Consider the following 18473-nt stretch of genomic DNA (forward strand, 5'->3'; position numbering starts at 1 on the left):
GCCGTTGCTGACTGAAATCTTCAGCGGAGTCCGTGATGTGTGGGGGGAGGGGCATAGACTCTCGCTCGCTAGAATCCTCCTTACTTCTAGTGAGCGGGGCCGTTTCCCCCCTTTAATGGGCAACGAGAGCGAAAGTGACCCGACCTGCCACAATATAGACAGCTGTTAGTTGTTCGTCTGCGCAGAAGCTCCGCCTCCGAAATCTGGTAACGGCCCAGTTGCATGGGTTCGGGGTCTGTAACCGTCTCAGGAGTGTCGACTCTGACGCACGGCGCTCCCCTTGGTGCCGAGCCGTGCTCACGCCTCCGCTCCCTATTACGGTTATTAATCCGTGTGGTGAGACAGATCAGCTCCTCCAGTCCCTGTGGCTCCGGGTAGGAGAGCAGACTGTCCTTAATGCCCTCATTTAATCCGTTGTAGAACACCCCCTGTAGTGCCTCCTCATCCCAACCACTCTCCGCAGCTAGGATACGGAACTCTATGCTGTAATCGGCGACACTGCGTGTCCCTTGCCGCAGTGATAATAATCGCTTTGAAGCGTCTTTTCCCCGAACGGGGTGATCGAATATCTTCCGCATCTCCGCGGTAAATAACTCACATGACTGGGCGAGTGCGCCCTGCTTCTCCCACACGGCAGATGCCCATTCCAAAGCCTCCCCGCGCAATAATCCGATGATGTAGGAGATCTTGGCTCGCTCGCTCCGGTAGGAGCGGGGCTGTTGCTCGAACACAAGTCCTACCTGTATCAGAAACGAGCGGCACCGGCCGCTGTGTCCGTCATATCTCTCCGGCGTGGGGACCTGGGGCTCGTGGTCTGGCATGGACATGACCACAGAAACGGGTTCAGGCGGGCTCTGAACCGGAGGCTGGGGTGGTGCGCTGAGGTGCGCCTGGATCGCGGCGATACTGTTAGACAGGGAGTCCAGGCTGGCCATTATTCCCTGCAGGGAGGACTGGTGCTGCCCCAACATGGCTCCTTGGGACGAGATCGCCTGACGTACCGTGTCGAGGTTTGCTGGGTCCATTGATGGTCGGATCGTTCTGTCAGGTTGGGACATGGCTGGACCCAAATGCAGAACGGACAGACACAGCCGTCAGGAGGTGAGTGAATACTTTATTAATCAACACGACTGGAGGTGCAGCAGGAGCGGGCGTGAGGGGTGCAGGTGAAGGAGGGGGTCCCGGGTGATGATCTCCTTGACAGTGCGCGGTGCCCGGTGGTCCTCCCACGTGCAGGAACAGACAGGTGTAACTGAAACCAAGGAGGTGAGACAAGAGGTGAGTAACAGGATTTAAACTGAATGACAAGAGAACTACTTTCGGCTCTCGGCTCGACTGGGTGCTGGTCACTGAGACTCGCGAAGACTGAGGTCGACATACGTGACGTGAGTAACGATCCGACGTCGGCCGGTTGTCAGGCTCTCCCTCTTATCCCCTGGTGATTGTGGCTCCGGTGCAGGTGTGCGATTGCAGAGCTGAGACAGGTGCGTGCGAAGCCAACCTCTCCCAGATCCACCAGAGGGAGACCTAAACCAGCCTTTACCTGGGTCCAGAGGGAGGGACTCTGACAGTTTTAGTAACTAGGCACGTTAACGTATGGCTAAAAAGCACTCATCAGGCATTCTGTGGACATCACCTGCAACAAAAAACAGACGGCTGTGTCATAAATAAATATGACTTGTATTGAGCCTTCAATCTTAACCTTGCTGTCTTTCAACCAAGTCTCTGGGTCTTAAACACTAGTAAATTGACCTTGGCTGAGAATTAGTTGCCTATATTTTAAATAAACAAACTTTCAGTGGAACAGATGCTGTTTTAAGTGCATTTTATGCCACCGGGAGCTGTGTGCTGTTTATGCAGCACACTTAAGCAAAACATTGCATGTGAGGGAATAAAGATGGAGGACAAACCTGAGATTCCTGTGTGATGCCTTATCCTGATATTAACTGTGTAGAGTATACAGAAAAATATGTTCCTGCTTAACCTCTGAACTTTTGTCCGTCAAACATTTCTTTTTAAGGGGACAGTGTTTGTACAAATGTACATTTTGTCATCTCGATACCTATCAACTCACAAACTTGTAAACAAGAAAGGTCAGTTTGTTAGCGGGCAACTTGGATCCGAAAACATGTGATTCAACAAGCCATTTTAATTTTGCTCCCCTCGCTACAGTATGTCTCAGGCAGGCTACTTAGAACACACTATACCGCCCACAGCTTGAGAACTACCTGCACAATAATGTGCACAATATCTTTATAGCGAGCCAATCAGGGCACACGGAGGCTTTTGAGGAGGATGCGCGACATGGCGACGCCCATAATCAGTGATGCAGACCAACGACTTTATAATCGAAGATGTAAATGTGTTGTGTTGTAAAAGGACCCCAAAAAACAAGTCTGAAATGTTAAAAGAGCATGACATGGTCACTTTAAACCAACGTTTGGCGTTCATCCTTCAGCTCAACAATACATGAAAAGCAGTGTTATCCTAACAAGGTCAGGCTGGCTAAATGATAATCGTGTTAGAATGCTTATTAAATGCCATTGCACCCACCATACATCCTTTTATATGATCTGTGAATGGACCTCACTGAGGAGGATGTCCTTTTCGTCCTTGGTTTAATAGCTCTGCAAGTTGATAGAGTCGTTGCCAAAGACACCGTAATATGCCTGATGTCTCCCATTTCTCCCACTTGTTCTCCACACAGTTGAGCAGCACCATGTGTGCTGTAAGCCGTCACCCTCATTGCAAGGGAACGACCCAGGGACCTCAAAGAGGTGTCGCTTGAGAGTAAATAATATTCAAACTCTTCACTCTTAACTTGTACCAACCTTCGGGGACACGGCAAGAAACATTCAAAAGAAAAGGGCAATTTTTACAATAGAATTGCCAACAATTCTTTTACCAGGCCTCAGCCTTACTTATACTGTGGGTAATAGTTTTGAGCAGTGAGATTGCCTCCTTTATACTGTAGACCTTTATTATGAGAATAGGAACGAAAGGGTAGCAGCAGCTCCAGCAGTTAGCATGCACAACATGTATTTGACTCTATAGAGATAACAGGGATACTCTCTTCACTGTTATCTGTACTCAGTGGTGGTATTTAGCCCGGCAACCCCGCTTTTGAAAGCCATTGATATTTTTATACATATTCATTAGTCCCATGGTGTATCCTTCTTCTCATGACCTTGGAATCACTACAGCGGGTATGGTCTCATGCAAGCGCACACAGACACACACACACACAGAGGGCCTTGATGTGAAGAAAAAGTGCAGCCTCAGAGTAGTGCAGCCATCAAATGTCTATTTCTTGAGTCAAATCCAATTACTTCTTGTGTGGCTTTTACAACATGGAGGGGTGACAGTGAGCAGAGATGCGTGAGACAAGGAACGGCGGATGGATAAAAAGATGAAACCATCTCCAGAGAGAGATAATTAGACCATGAATGTTGCAATGGGGAAACTGGAAATGTGTAAAAAGCAGGGAAAATGTGAGATCAAAGGGGATACAGACCATTATACAATGATCACAGAAAGAAATAAAGCAGGGATATATAGTTTCAGTGCTTCAAAGCTGGTCAAAGCACTACTCAAATTGCATTTAGTTATGAGACAAAGATACATGGCAAAAATAAGTAATTCACAACGAGTAACATGACACCTTTTCTGAGGCAGGTAGATTGTTGTGTTGGCTGCCTGTTTTGATCTTTTAAGGTCAGGGCAAACCAGTGAAGTAGGGCAGTGCAGCGTGTCACCAAACGGTAGCTGACTAGGAGGGAAGGGCCCCCCCTGAACAGCATTTTGAGAGATTTGTTTCCGTCAATCATTCATTTTTAAAATCCTCCATTTTCGCATTGACCTTACAAAAAATGGAATTCAAATCACGAATAACTGCAGTTAATACTGAGGTGGGAGTGAAAGGGTGACAAGGGTAGATGTACAGCCAGGTTAGCAGCTCTTTGAGGCTGGAGTAAGACAAAGCGATGCCTTGACCTACACGCTAGTGGCAGCACGCGAACACGCCCACGTTGACAGTGGAGTGATGCAGGAATGAATCCGAAATCGTAGCATTTTGCACTACAATGCAAATTTGATAAAAGTGGTGTTCAAATGTAAAGATAATCATGCTGAACAAGTATCACTAACAAAAATCGTGTGAAAAAAATCCTTTGGGCAATGATAACTTTCTGGGGTTGGCCTTACAAAAACATCCCTGCAGCACTGAGCCAGAAACCTGCTGATTTACAATGTTTGAAATATTAATCTGGCGTGATAGCAGAATTCTAACATTAGGTAATTAGCACTATACACAAAATGCAGCTGAGGCTGATTGGAATGTTGTAAGATTTTTCCAGGTATTCATTCTTGAAATGAAATCATTTTACTCTGATAATTGTGGCAGCTGAGAAGCCACGAGACCACCAAGTGTGTCGCACTCATCCTCGAGTGGGACGCGAGTGTCAGAAACAAGCCGTTAAGATATTTCAGTCTGGACCAAAGTGGTGGAACGACAGACTCACTGCCCTCGTGTCGTGTCGCCCTCGTGGCTAAAACACGCAAATCAACAAGTGACAATAGGCAGCTTCCTCCGAAGTTGCACACAGAGAAGTGGCAGTGTGTCTGTAATGTATATTGCTCCTTGAGGGACAAATTCATTTGCGGCGCGGCGGTGAGTGGAAATGTAACACGCCTGTTTAGATTGGGAGCAACGCGACAGTCTTGCACAGAAACTGCAGCCGTCTCTGTCTCAGGCCGGCAGTGACACGGCCACCCGGGGGTTTGTGTCACCTCGGATTTTATGCCGACTGCCTTTTCGCATGCGTGTACTTGTGATTAAAATCGAAGGGCTCGATTGAAGACCGTGGATCCAGATGACTAACTCGGGGAAAGGAAGGGGAACAGCAAGCAAATGTCAGGTTTTGCAAATATCAACAACCCTCCCTCTCTCTCTTTGCGTGTCTACCTTCCAAATATTCAGACGAGCTTCCCTCTGGTGGGAACACATTGTTTAGCTGCTAACTTGTCACATTTTGTTGCACAGCAAAAAAGGCAACAGTTATTTCAGGTACTTATCTAGTGACAGCATGCCTGTTAAAATATCTCAGACACCTAATAATATTACAAGGAAAAATGCGGTTTAAAATGAGAAATATATAATATATACATGACTCAAAATGCTTGTTTCTCTTACTCTGCGTTTCTCGCCGTCATTAGCATGCAGCCAAAGACCGACAAATCTTATCGCATTATGAAAATTTCCATTCCTGGATTTCTTGTGTCTGCTGTAGTGTCGGAGGGTTTTTATCCCTGCTGAGGAGAGCAACAGAATGCCGAATGAATGCAATACGCTGGAGATCCTGTACGTTGGTATTATCCTTCAGGTGGAAGTCCTTTAACGCTGGAAGCTGGTGGACAACGCTGCCGTGCACGCAGACTTCAAAGACGCAACATACCTTTATCGTGTGTTTAATCTGTGTGCTCTTGGCTAGAAAAAAAAACCTAAATTAACGTTGAATGGGGACGTTCCCATCACTGCAAATTCAAAACCGCTTCCTCGAGTTTGACTTTATTGAATTGCGAGGGAGCTGAATGAACGTTTGAGCTTTCCCACGTGGATTTATATTCAGAACCGATACCGATATGGATTTCTCAGCCCGTCTCCCATCAAACAAATGCTCGGCTCCGACTGACATCCAACACGTACCTCGACCTCAAGGAGAAGACTCGCAGACATCCCCGGCACAGCACTCCAGTCCCTGCTGTTTTGGATTGACGATGCCGCACTGTGACAGAGAGAGCAAACTAGTACTTGCCAGTCAACCGGGCGCGTTGGCAGGAGACAAGTGATTGCACAGTTAGACGCAGGTAATTCTGCACAGGTAGGGGTTGGAAAGTGAGGCGGGTTGGGATACACGTACAGGAGGAAAATGCCGCGTGATTGACGAATGGCCCATGACAGCATCCTGGCTTGCGGTATAAAAAAAAAAAAGATGCCATTCTGAATCCACGAATGACAATGAAAAGCACTGCGGTGAGATTTACAGAGGAATATCTTTGCGAAACAGGAGACGGATAGCACAGCTTCGTCAAAAGGTCACAGATAGATGCCTTCTGTTACATCAAACTATGGGAAGAGGATCCAAGTGATCTGTCTATGAATGCCATGGTAACAAAAATATTGTTGTTTTTCTTCTTCTGTACAGGTATTGGACATAAAACATGTAGGTTGGTGCGTCCTAAGGTGTGCTGTTTGGGTGGATCTGGCACTTTTGGTGGAACCCATAGCCGTTTCTCCCTCTTTCAAATATTGATGCTGGGATAAGCTAACGCGCTGCTGCTGTCTTTACTTTGATATTTAGTTTACGGACATTAAAAATGACACTTTGTTAGATATCAGTTTGGAATCGGTCAAAAAATGTATCACCAAACAAAAAGATCCAAATCATGGACCTTAAAACATGCAGAGCACACGACAGAAAAGGATAACAGTACACCGGTGCTGAGTGAACCTTCCGAACAAACAACCAAGCAGTGTTGTGAGAAAATGGCATTCGGTCCGGGTGGATTCCTATCTGCTGGGCTCATGACATTCAGCAGGCACCCGAGCTCCCATGTGAGAAACACATCCCACAATCTGATTTCTTAAGCTAATACAGACACCGTACAATAGGTTCTAGTGGCTCTAGCTGCTTGTGGATGTACCTCTTACTTTGTAATCTCAGCTCATGTTATTGTAGCGCTCTTCTTTCTACCGATGTTGCCTTCTCTTTGACTCACACTGTGGCAGAAATGAACACGGGTGCGATCTGCACCGCCTCTTAGTAAATTTGATGCTGCCAAACAAATATCATCCTCAGACTAATGGCCCAACAGCAGTTATCTCCCTCCACGATGCACTCTTCAACTCCAGGCTTCTTAAAGCATCGACCTAATCTTCTGTCAACAGCTAGCAGCTCAGATTATCTAACTGACATCTACAAAAGACCAGCTTCAAATCATCAAAGGATCACAGGGAGACTTATGCCAGCGGAAAGAGGTTGGACCAGGTAGAGGAGGGAAATAATATGTATACAGCCACGACCCAATAAAAAAACAAATAGAGGAAATAGATGCCGTTGTGACTGTAGTGAACAACACATCTTTTATAAGCCCCAGCAAGCGGGCTGCGGCATCTTAGCCCCTCTTTAATAAATACCCCTGGAGCGTTGCTTTAGGATACCTGCGACACTGGGTGGCCTTCAGGGTAAAATAAATGGAGAGGGAGAGACGCCGCACTGAAAAAACGGCTTTTCTCCGGGAGAATACACAGACGGGTTCCCAGGCAACAAGAGGACGGAGGGAGGGGGGGGAGTGCGACAAATAGGCAAAGATGTGAGAAGGGAGGGACAGCACATCCCTGACTTGTTCCACAGGCCCGTTCAGACACTGCAGCAGAAATAACATGTTGGAGGGACAGCCATGGTCTCATTTATTTATTTATTTGAAATGATTCAGTAGGTGTGGCACAAGGAGGACATCTAGCGGTGATCCTGAAACCAACAGGACGGCAATCTATTGAATGTTATCATTAGACATTTCTGAATAAAAATATATATAACCACCTAAATAAGCCAAGTTTGGACCAATGTGTGATGATTTCAGGGGTCTGTCTTTTGCATATTTAACTGTGCCGTCTTAAAAAAGATGTAAATCATGACAAAACAGTCTAAAAAAGTTCAAAACCTCTGGGATGGAAAAGGAATCGAGGATGAAATGCAATTAAAGTCTTACATTTCCCAACACATGATAGAGTGATGAGACCAATCAGGGACCTGGCTGTGCATTTGGTCTTGGTATTTTGACCAGCTGGATCAAGAATCTGATTCTTCTGAGAGGCTTTAAAGCAATCTACACCCTGTGCCCATATCCTCATTTGTCGCTCTGAAAATCATCAGTAGAACAAAAAAGAAGCAAACTTTGTAGCTCGTTAGAGCCCAAAAGAAGTCCCTTTGATTTCAGTTCCCCTCGCTTGGAGATGCAAACCATCGGCTCGTCTAATCCCTCATGCACCCTCGGGTTTTCCAGATGAAGATGAAGAAGTTTCAACAACACTGCAAAGAAATGGATGGGCCTTGAAGGTAGCTTAAGCACCGTCTCCCCGCAGAGAAGAGAGGATAAACATGTGAGCAGGGGGGGGGGGGCTTCATTCGGGGCTTTTGGAGCCAAGCGGACACGCAGACATTTGAATTCAAGAAATGGAATGTGGGGGGGGGGGGGGGGGGGGGGAAGTCATCTGTTCAGTCCCTGTTTCTCTTTTGTCACAATACTGAAGCAGCAGCAGAGAGCGGTTTGTCTGGATAAAGTAATCGCTCTACAGCACACTGAAGCTTAATTCCTCTCACAGAACTTTGTGCTGGTTGGTTTCTGTTGCAAAAGACGTTCAGGGACTTGGAACTTACTTAAAGGTATTTAATTTCATGCGTTTTACTTCCCTTTACGCTTGTTTTCCAACATTGCATGGGGGCCCATTGCCAAAGCACGCCTCAGTGGTTCATTGAGGAGAACTCAGAGGTCCTTGAACATGCCACGAGGATGAGTCCATCTGAATATAGGCATCATCGAGTCATGACCGTAACATAACCAACTCCTCTTAGCACTCGATCTCAAATTCCGTGCCTTTCTTATTTGATTTATTTTGTGCTCGCATGTGTGACGCTTCAGAAAAATGAAAAAAAAAAAAAAATCTCCCTCACTCGGTGCACAGCTCGGTAACTTTGAGCCTCTCCAGGGGAATCAAAATCTTCCTCCTCTTCGCCTCCATCTATTGTGTCCTCGTCGGACTCCTTTGTGAGCTCTTGGGCCAATAGAAAATCCTCCGTTGGATTCCAGTCCCCATCTGAGCTTACTTCACCATCATCAACATCCTCTCTTTCATCCAACGGATCGCTCTCTCCCTCACTAAAAGTAACAATCTCAGAGAAAGCTGAGCTGCTGGGGGTTGTCATCCGTAGTGAACAAAACTAATTTAAAAGACTGAGCATGGGCACAACTTTTATAAGTCTACACAGCACACCTTATTGTGGCCAGATTAACAAAAAGAAGGCATGCAGCATAAACACGATGATTTATCTGCAAAAGGTCCAGGCAGTGTGCTAAATGTGAGATAATAATAATAATACAGCTCAAACTTTCTCTATCGGTTTGAGTTTGCAAAACCTAATGCAAAATAATGTCCTTGTTGGAGGGTTGAGTAGGTTATGGCGTCGCTGCCCTACGGTCGGAATGTCTGAGTACGTTGTAGCGCGTCTGACTTGAAGTCCTCCCTGTTGGGTCTTTAGGGGTTTTCTTCTACTACTGCTAGCAGGTATTGATCTTATGCTGCTGGGACTCTGGCATCCACTTGGCTTTTCAATGGCTCCCGTAATCGCACTGAAGGCACCGCTGGTTTAAGATGATGAGCAACCCACAGGTGACCTCCTCCATCTGACGTTTACACCCACACGACGGGCACTTACAAGCTCTAGAAATAGGTTCAAATAAAGATATCTCAGGCCCCACAAATGACAACCCAACAACATATAAGCATAAGAACGGAAAAGTGTAAGTCACTTGAACAATATGAACAATATTCATGTATATAATGTTGCACCTTGTCGGATGAGAACATTACAGCATTTAAAGCACCTAAGCCTGAAATATATAAACATAGTAAATGCTGTGTTAAATTAGGTGTAATTTGGGCATGCAGTGTTTAGTTCAATGAATTGAAAACTTGAACCAGTGAGCAGCAGCGAGGCGTCAGGTCTGTGCAGACTGAGTCCAGCATGGCGTCTGCAGCTGGGCCTTTACAGATTGTGGCTTTTCTTTTGGATGCTTTGTAACAGAAAGTGCTCATTGCATATTTATCTAATGTAGTTTGGAGAGATTATTGTGTTAAAAATGTGTAAATGAACAAGGATAGTTACCGTAGTTTTAACTCTTGTGTATTAAATATGAACCTCTGATGAAATTCAGTTAATTATATGGAATAAAGAGGTATGGTTGGTCTAAACACATGTTTATCCTCAGTGTCATTCAGAAAAGCAAACCGTGCCAAACTCATTTAACCCCTAATGTCCCTACTATGAAAAAAAAGCTCGAGGTGAAATAACAATCCAACACACCAAGTTGTCTGTCTAAAAATCTGGATTTACTATAGCTTTGTTCTGTGGCTCTGGTATGACGTGTGACGATGACGTATCCAAGCCTCTCCCGACACGACTCAAGTGGGTCTGGTTCTGACGCACAAATGTCTGGACCGGCTCTTTTATTAAATTGTTTCGTCCAAATGGTCGTATCAGTACAAGACGATTCTTGAAATTGTATCCCGTTGATTTTAAGAAGCAACTGAACCCACTCGAGCCTCCTCTCCGGTAACACGCGACCTACGCGAGTCAGTCAGAAGCGAGCGGCTAGCCCTCCGCTGGCGGATGGAATGGGCGGGGTTTGATGGTGGGGTTCGCGTGGTTTGATGTCAGGAGTTGCCCGGCTTGTTTCCCATGCTATAGAGAGCGAGTTACTCTCACACATATGCAGTATATCTATGGTTACTCTGACATAGGAAGTGTTTCGCTTGGCCGCGGGAGCACGCGGGATTGGGGAACGTGCACCCACATTACTACGCACCGACTTTACCTGAATAAATGTTCAATGGTAGCATGTGAAATTTTTGATGTATTGTTTTAGTTATATTCTGTTGCCAACAAGACGTTGAACAGTAAAACGTGGCTCATTCTGTGTGACAAAAACATATAATCAACAATGATTACTACTACTTAAGTTCAATTATGTCGCAAATCATCACAAAATACGACCTGTTGGACATCGATTTAATTTAATTCTCCTCTACACAGCATGTGAGCCTGACTTTCAAACTGTTATTAGATCAATCATTATTACATATGACTGTATTTTAAGTATTGGAAGTTTAATATGCTTTTATCCACTGTGACCAGGTAAGTTCTTTAGGCTTTTTAAAGGTAAATAAGCGATAGCTTCTCTAAAAAATAATGGTACAACGTGTAGAATTTATGGGATCAATTTTAAAAATGGGAGTACAATTTTAGTTTTTTATTTTGAGTGCAAAGTACCCTGAGATGTTATGTGTGTATTATCTTATAGGAGCTGTTTGTACATACATAGCGTGTCCTCTTCTTGGCCACCATGTTTCTACAGTAGCCCAGATGGACAAAACCAGAGACATTATTGGTTAGCTTTTTTTTCTGCATTGCAGTAAGTACGTAAGTAAGTACATACGTTGCATGTAGTAAAATGTTGTTTTACTGCATGCTTGCCACATGGAAGAAGTGTCAGTTGTTCGGCATTTCTGCCCCTTTTAACACTAGAAGGTGATCATACTCTAGCCTAGGTGTACATACCGTGGCTTCATGAAATCAGTCTAATATCCACCGGATGTGGCTCCTTCTTTGCATTGTCCTTTAAAACAAATTCATGCATTCACTCAGTTTGTTCTAAGAGTCCTCTTTAAGTTTTTTTTCGTTTCACTGTGCTTTTACCACAGCTGTGACTGCCGCACCGCTTTTTCTTTCTTTTGTCAAAATCACAGTCAATCTCAGATTTGTTTGGCCTTCCCTTTGACTTTGCTGTGTTCTTCATCGCTGCCTTGCTGCTCTCCTCTTTCTCCTCCTCCTCCTCCTCCCCCGCTGCCGAATCACAAGACGTGCCACTGTCAGTAGGCTTGGACTCACTTTCCTCATCTCTGCACCGTGTTCTCTTTGACTCCTGCGCTTGGCGTTTTCCGGACTTGGAGCTTGAACGCCGGCCTTCCACCAAGTCGCCCGATTCATGGCGCTTAGGCCTTCCGATGGGTCTACCCGTGCTTTTCTTCTTAGGTCTACCGGTCATCTCCCTGTGCGCCTCCTCCTCCGTGTCTTGCTCGTCCTCCCCATTGTCGGGCCCCGATTCTGCACCTCTTTTGTTTCCGTTATCCCGAGCGTCACTGGTGTCACTCTCCCTTTGGTTCCCCTTTCCTTTCGTCTGCAGCCGCCCGGAACCTGGCGGGTGGTACCGCTGGACGTGACTCTTCAAGCTCACGTTGTGGTTGAAGCATTTCTCACAATGCGGACACTTAAACGGCCTCTCCCCTGTGTGCAGGCGCATGTGTGACTTGAGGTGGCCTGCCTGCTTGAAGCCCCGTTGGCACACCGAGCACTCGAACGGCCTCTCTCCCGTGTGCACGGACAAGTGTCTCTGGAGGGAAAGCGGCCACAGGAAGTCGAGCCCACAGATGTGACACCTTAACCGTTGGGGGCCTCTGTGATCCTCCAGGTGGATTCTACGTTCCTTATTTGTGGCAAAGGTTTCTGGGCAGTCGGGACATTTATAGGGTTTCCCTTGAATCACGTGGACGTGCTCGTGGGTGATTTTGTCCACCTTTGTTTTGAATGTAAGCTGACAGTATTTGCACTGATACTCATAGTTTTCGTCGTGGATTCTGCTGTGGGTGATCAAGGCTTTCCCGCTAACACATCTCTTCCCACAGATGTTGCAAGGATAGGGTTTAACCTTGTGCTCACACGTGTGAGGCCTCCGTTTGTTGTAAAGCACCCCGCAGTCTGTGCAGAGCCGACTGTGTTTGACCGGAAGTGGAGGATAATCACCATATTCTTCATCATCTTCGTCTTCCTCGTCGTTGTCGTCGTCTTCTTCGTCTTCATCGCCATCTTCGGGTTGCTCTTCAGGTTTGGTTACCAGCCCTCTTGCATGAGCAGAGCCATTGACAGGCTTCCAATCCTCGTCCCCCTGATCACTTGATTCGTCGACTGGCTCACTCTGCTCATCAACAGCAACAACCTCATGGGGCCATGTGACTCCAGAGGGCACGGCCTGTGACACGATGACAGGGAGGGGATCAGGAACATGTCAAGCACATGCATTGTAGCACTTCAATTGTACTTGTAATGCCTCTTATTTATAGCAAATTGTAAATCGGCTTATTTGATGAAATTGCACTTTCTTGTTCTTCTGGGTTTGTTTCCTTATGGTTGAAATGCACTTATTTTAAGTCGCTTTGGATAAAAGCGTTCAGATAAATGACATAATACTTATATAAGACAGAATACTGTCACAGATATCATAGTTAAAGCAAGAGGAAGGTGTTAACAGAGGATGTATTATGATTAAGGATTCAAGTCAAAGCTGGATTAAAAATATTTAGTTGCTCGCATTGCTGACGTCACGCTCTCGACGGATAGTTCCCCACCGGAGAGTCATATCCGGCATGGGTGAGACAGTCGCGCACGTTTAGTGTTGCGACAGCCGATGTACACAGCGAATGCCTCGACAAAGTCATTGAACTTCGCCAGAGCTTCAACAGCAACGCTCTCAACGTTTTGGGGTCACCAAATCGTACCAAACCCTCTCATTGCTAAGAAACCCCATGAGATTCTCAGGCCGTTTGATACGACGTATCTTTGCAAGCAATACTTTTCAAAGATGGTAGACATAAAAACTGCTGCACAAATGATTTTCGAGTGGCACTTGCTAAGGTGAAGCTGTGCATTTCTGAACTTGTATCTGAAAAGCAACAGTAAAAGTTACATTGATTTGCAGTAAAGCTGGAGTTGCTTCTGGCAGGTGTTGATCTTCAGCTGCTGGGACACTGGCATTAACTTGGCTTCTCCACTGGCTCCTGTAATCACACTGAAGGCACCGCTGGTTCAAGACAATGAGCAACCCACAGGTGACCTTCTCCATCTTCACTTGGGACCCACATGACGGGCACGTGTGGCAAAACAACTGGAGGAGACGCGCTTCATTCACCACATACTTCCCTTTCATTTGCAGGAGAGCAGCTCTAAAAATCAACGAAAATGAGTGAGACCTCAACCTGACGTAAAAAAAAAAGGAGCCAAAGTAAGCGGAAAGTTAAGAAACTTACTTTTCTCGGATCAAATCAAAGTCCATATGTTCTGGTTGCATCTGGCTGGATGGAGATGCAGACGTGTTGGAACAGGAGACGCCTCTTGGGGTCGGGCTTATCTGGAAGGCTGCAAATTAAGTTTAAAGTGTTAAAAGAAACCCTTCGCTGCACTTAACTTTCTATGAACACCTTTCTTATAAAGCAAACACGTTTACCCATTGACTCTTCAGAAAAGGCAGTAGGGCCATCACATGTTTTAAGTTGATCACGGAGACAAGCAACTTCTGTGGTTTCCTCAGGCTCCTACACAGAGTAACAAAAGTAGAGCTTGTTGTTGTAACCAAAAGCAACAAAGAAGACATAAAAAAATAGATTTGGAGCATGTTAAAGTGCCATGTGGTTTAAATGACTTTACTTCCACATGGGGAATTACGTTTTTTCTTTTATCGATCACCTGACCGATCAGGCACGAGAGTTGCTTTTACCCGCCTGGTACTTAAGCCTCATTATTGAACTGTGGGAGCACTTTAGGGCTAAATCATTAAGGGCATACAATGCATCCGACATCGGAGGCAACACGCTGGAACCCTAGATGTGCATCAGCACTAACAGTCAGTCTGTCTGCTGTGTCACAGTATATACGGTCAAGGCGTGACACATCTGTTGATATGTGTGATAACGGGGTTGTTACAGTTCCTCAAGTGTTGCAGGACATCATCGCCTGCTGTGCTTTTACCCACTTTACTCAAATGTGAGTCCCTGAGGGAATAAGCCAGATGTGCAAAAAAAACACACTAAGCCACTACAAAGCAAAATGTTTACATTTAAATGACTAACCTGTAAATATCCATGATTTACACTGTCATAAAAAAAGGTATAAAGTATAAACAAGTAAACACCTCCTTCTATCTGGGGGAGGGGGGGGGGTATGTGAACCGTAGGACGCAGAAGTGGGTGACGATCATCCAGATGTTGAAGGATGACAGCTGCCGTGTTTACAGCTGTCAAAGCGGACTCACCGCACATGCAGGGCTCTGCGGATCCGTCTCAGTGTCTCCGGACCGGAGGCACCGGGACGGCACCGCACTGGGGTTCATCACACCTGGCTGCGTCGCGGTCCGGTGGTCAAAGCAGTCCTCTCTAAAGTGTTCGCTACAAATAGTGATGTCCGTCCAGGACGCTTCTTTGAATCGCTGCTTATTGACTGCAGCGAGAAACTGGACCCACAAGAGTCTCATTTCCGGGTCCTCCGGTAACTTGAACCGCGGAGCACCGCGAGGCCCCGAGTCACACCCAAAGACAGAGCACATCCCGGGGGACAAGTTCGCGTTCCGTGCGGCGTTTCCCGGCGGTCGGGACGAGATTTAAATAGTCATAAGGAGACGGGGCGGATTCACTTCCGACTTTGGCCAAAGCGCTTAGCTAGCGTTGTTGCGACTGTAGCGATGGCCACTGGATGGGCGGGGTTTATGGATAGGTGCGCCCGGTTTGATGCGAGGCGTACACCGGCCAAGGTAGTTCCGCTCAACTATGGGAGTTCAAATGTTTTCTCTAAAAACCCTGCAGACCCAAGGTGAAAGTGGCCCAGTTACAGAAATAAAAGTAATTTACACTTTTTGTTAAGTTGTGGGTACAAATTCCCGTGTCACAGGCGACGTACTGGCAGATGGCATTAAATTAACTCCATCTACAGACTAATTAATGACATAAAAGCCATGTAGCAGTTGAATAGAAAAGATGCGGGAAAAAATAAATGTGGTCCTCTAAAAGTTTCTGAATAGGCTGATAAGGAAAAAGTGGCAAGGCCTCCTGTGGGTCTTGACGTGTTCCGGTAGGTGGTGCTGTTGTGCTTTAAACTGTTGCGAGTTTATGATTGTTGTGATATTTAACATTGTTTCAGAATTTTCTTGTAGCTATCTGGAGTTTCTACATGATGTAAAACTGAACATGTTCATTTTGATCAATAAAAATAGATCATTAAACCAGTTTCAAAACACATATTTTACTTAGTTTCAGTCGTATGTCCCCAAAAAGATGACCTGTGTGGGTTTATGTGTGTGTGTGGGTGCATGTGTGTGTGTGTGTGTGTGTGTGTGTGTGTGTGTGTGTGTGTGTGTAGAGAGAGAGATTTGTAAAACAGTTACCAGATCTAATACCCCCCAAGACAACAAACGAAGAACACATGTTTCCCGGGAGGTGGAGCATTCAGTGCTTGCCTCATGTTCGGTGTCTTACAGGATCTGTATGTGTGAATAATCCACAAGAAGTATTGAATCTTTTACTATGTCATGTCTCTAGGGGGCATTTGTCAGTTCAAAACAAATGCACTGCAACACTGTGTATCATGTACATATCCAGTCATATGAGTTTGTCAAATGTTTTCGATGCAGATGCTTTTTCAAGGGATGAACAACTTAAGTATTCTAAAATGTATCATTAGTCCACATATGAATATAGAATAGCACGGCCTTATTTTTTTCTTTCTTTCAGTAGTTATCCTGGCACTAGCGTAACATCTTATCAAACTGACTTTTCAAGGAGGCCCGAAGCAGCAACTTGTGGCTGAAACATGCACTCGGGTTCATGTCTGTGGTTTTAAACATAAGGCCCATTAACAAACAGGAATGCCAACTTCTGTAGCTCGTGGTGACAAGTTACTCTCCTGTGCCTTTCTAGACGTAACACACGTGTAAATAATATCCAAAAGCATACATGGCCTTCTGACCGGAGGGCGAAATGATTGGGCTGAAGGGGATTGACACTCTGAGGTTGTCAAGTTGTTCCAAGTGTCCATTGATCGGTATGTCTGCCCCGAGGAGGCCCGATGATCAATGCCTCATCACACTGACTCTACGTTCATCATTATCCTTGTGTCCGTTAGTGTGTGCGTTCATACTACGGTGTTGGGTATGCAGTGGCTTTTATTTAGTCCACAGAAATCTAAATCCAAGTCTTTGTCCTAAACGAGCGTTTGGCCTCATTCAGAAATGGAAATATTCATTTCCATTTCAACGCGAGTCGCGGAAAGTCCGCATTCCAGTTTGCCTACTTTACTCGCTTTGATATCATCATTCGCGGGCGGCACCCTTGCTCACCGTGGGCAAAACTTCAAAGGCTGATGCTCGCTAGGAATGTGCTGTTAAACTGTAAACATTAGGACCGGGCAATATACCAGTCAGCGCACACAAACAGCCAGTGTGAGAAGACCCTTTACGCGGTTTACACGGCAACAAACCCGTCCCTTTCATGGTGATCACTGTCAACAAGAAGCTTTCCATGTGACGGAGCCCGTGGAGGGAGGGGAATACCGTTCCAAGTGTGGAGAATTGCATATTCTTGGATGCTGGAGCGCAACAGGAATTTGACCGCTGACTCCCAATTACGTTCTATCCTCCTTCATCATATGAATTCTGGGAAAAGGAGCGAGAGCTGCAGTCGAAACATGTTAGCCGCCATTCACATTCACACAGGAATGTTGGCAACTCTTCACAATGTTGTCACTTTTCTTTTCCCAAGATTGATGGCATCCCGCATAGCACCAGTTTCTCTGTCAGGAGATAAACCTGTCACGTTTTAGTGTGTAAACACAATATAAAAAGATCCGTCACGCTGCATCTAAAAGCTCCCTACTGGCAATGTGTCAACCCAACACAGTGTGTTTGTTGAGTTGTGTTGGGTGGAAACATCACCAATGAGGTTCAATTCCAGCATGCAGATAGTGCTGTTGTTGTTTTGCTCTTGTTTAACTGTGTTGCAACGGGTGTAACACAAAGAAATTGTGTAATGTTGACATAGACATTCAGTGTTTGACCTCCTCGCTCCACGGGGGGGGGGTCCCGGCACCGAATCAGCGCCTGCGGAGGTGTTGACGTTCAGTGTCTTGCTCAAGGACACTTAAGCATCAAGGGTGCTTGGCTAAGTTAGTGGATTGTGAAAACACCATTGATGGAAATAAGTGTTTTATTGTTGTGATATGTTTTTTTTACACGGACTCATCAAGGCTGTATTGCTTGAGATGATCCTTAATCCTACAAACATATTCAACATACATGGACTACAGCCTGAGAGGAATAAAGTCATGTAAGTAATGCAATGGAATGGAATGTTCTTCTTAAAACAAGAACAGTTGTGAAAGATAAACATTATTTTAGGGAAAATACAGTTCATTGGTGTATTAAAAGAACAATTGATAGAGCAAATCTGAGGAAATCATGAGGAAATCTGCATCTTTTAAAATGACTGACAGTGTGCCGTACTTTAAAATAGGACCCATTGTCTATACTATATTGTACCTATTGCTCCGTTTGACTTGTTTTCCCAGGACCCCTAATACACTTGTATATTTATACTAATTACAAAATCAATAATTAATCAGCTAATCTGGTTCAAGCATTAATAAGAGTGAATTTGGGTTGAACATTGTAAAAAAAAAAAAGCCATTTCTACTTTCCAATACTTGGCAAGCCAACGTTTCTTTATATTTTTGACTTATAAATAATCTATTTGACATTTGTTTAAGCTAAAGATGCTACTCTGTTACTGATGCATTTTATAAAGCAATTAAACCAAAACC

At 45.2% G+C, this 18473-nt stretch overlaps 1 protein-coding gene and 1 long non-coding RNA gene across 3 annotated transcripts; both read right to left on the bottom strand.

Annotated features, from left to right (window-relative positions):
- Window positions 1-1097: 1097 nt before the first annotated feature.
- On the bottom strand, window positions 1098-1564 carry LOC134105250 (uncharacterized). The gene is made up of 2 exons (XR_009942478.1): window positions 1381-1564; window positions 1098-1252 (listed from the first exon to the last, which is right to left on the bottom strand). It is a non-coding gene; the product is annotated as an uncharacterized LOC134105250 (long non-coding RNA).
- A 6897-nt stretch (window positions 1565-8461) lies between these two features.
- Window positions 8462-15362, bottom strand: LOC119209807 (zinc finger protein 345-like). 2 transcript variants are annotated; one of them, XM_037459386.2, is made up of 5 exons: window positions 14920-15362; window positions 14116-14203; window positions 13919-14027; window positions 13579-13834; window positions 8462-12864 (listed from the first exon to the last, which is right to left on the bottom strand). In XM_037459386.2, the coding sequence occupies exons 1-5, from the start codon at window positions 15208-15210 to the stop codon at window positions 11503-11505; spliced, it is 2106 nt and encodes a 701-aa protein (XP_037315283.2). In that variant the 5' UTR covers window positions 15211-15362; the 3' UTR covers window positions 8462-11502. The 2 variants fall into 2 exon arrangements, with proteins under 2 accessions (XP_037315283.2, XP_037315284.2); XM_037459387.2 differs by lacking the exon at window positions 14116-14203 and having other exon boundaries at window positions 14920-15054.
- Window positions 15363-18473: the final 3111 nt, after the last annotated feature.

The sequence above is a fragment of the Pungitius pungitius genome, chromosome 15 (assembly GCF_949316345.1).
Source record: "Pungitius pungitius chromosome 15, fPunPun2.1, whole genome shotgun sequence".
In the NCBI taxonomy this organism is placed as follows: domain Eukaryota; kingdom Metazoa; phylum Chordata; class Actinopteri; order Perciformes; family Gasterosteidae; genus Pungitius; species Pungitius pungitius.

Excerpts from the sequence above, each read along its gene's own strand:
- LOC119209807 (XM_037459386.2), bottom strand. The coding sequence starts at position 15,210 with ATGTGCTCTGTCTTTGGGTGTGACTCGGGGCCTCGCGGTGCTCCGCGG. Across the intron at positions 14,204-14,919 it reads CGCAGAGCCCTGCATGTGCG|GAGCCTGAGGAAACCACAGA; the intron begins GTGAGTCCGCTT and ends TACTCTGTGTAG. Across the intron at positions 14,028-14,115 it reads CTTTTCTGAAGAGTCAATGG|CCTTCCAGATAAGCCCGACC; the intron begins GTAAACGTGTTT and ends CTTAATTTGCAG.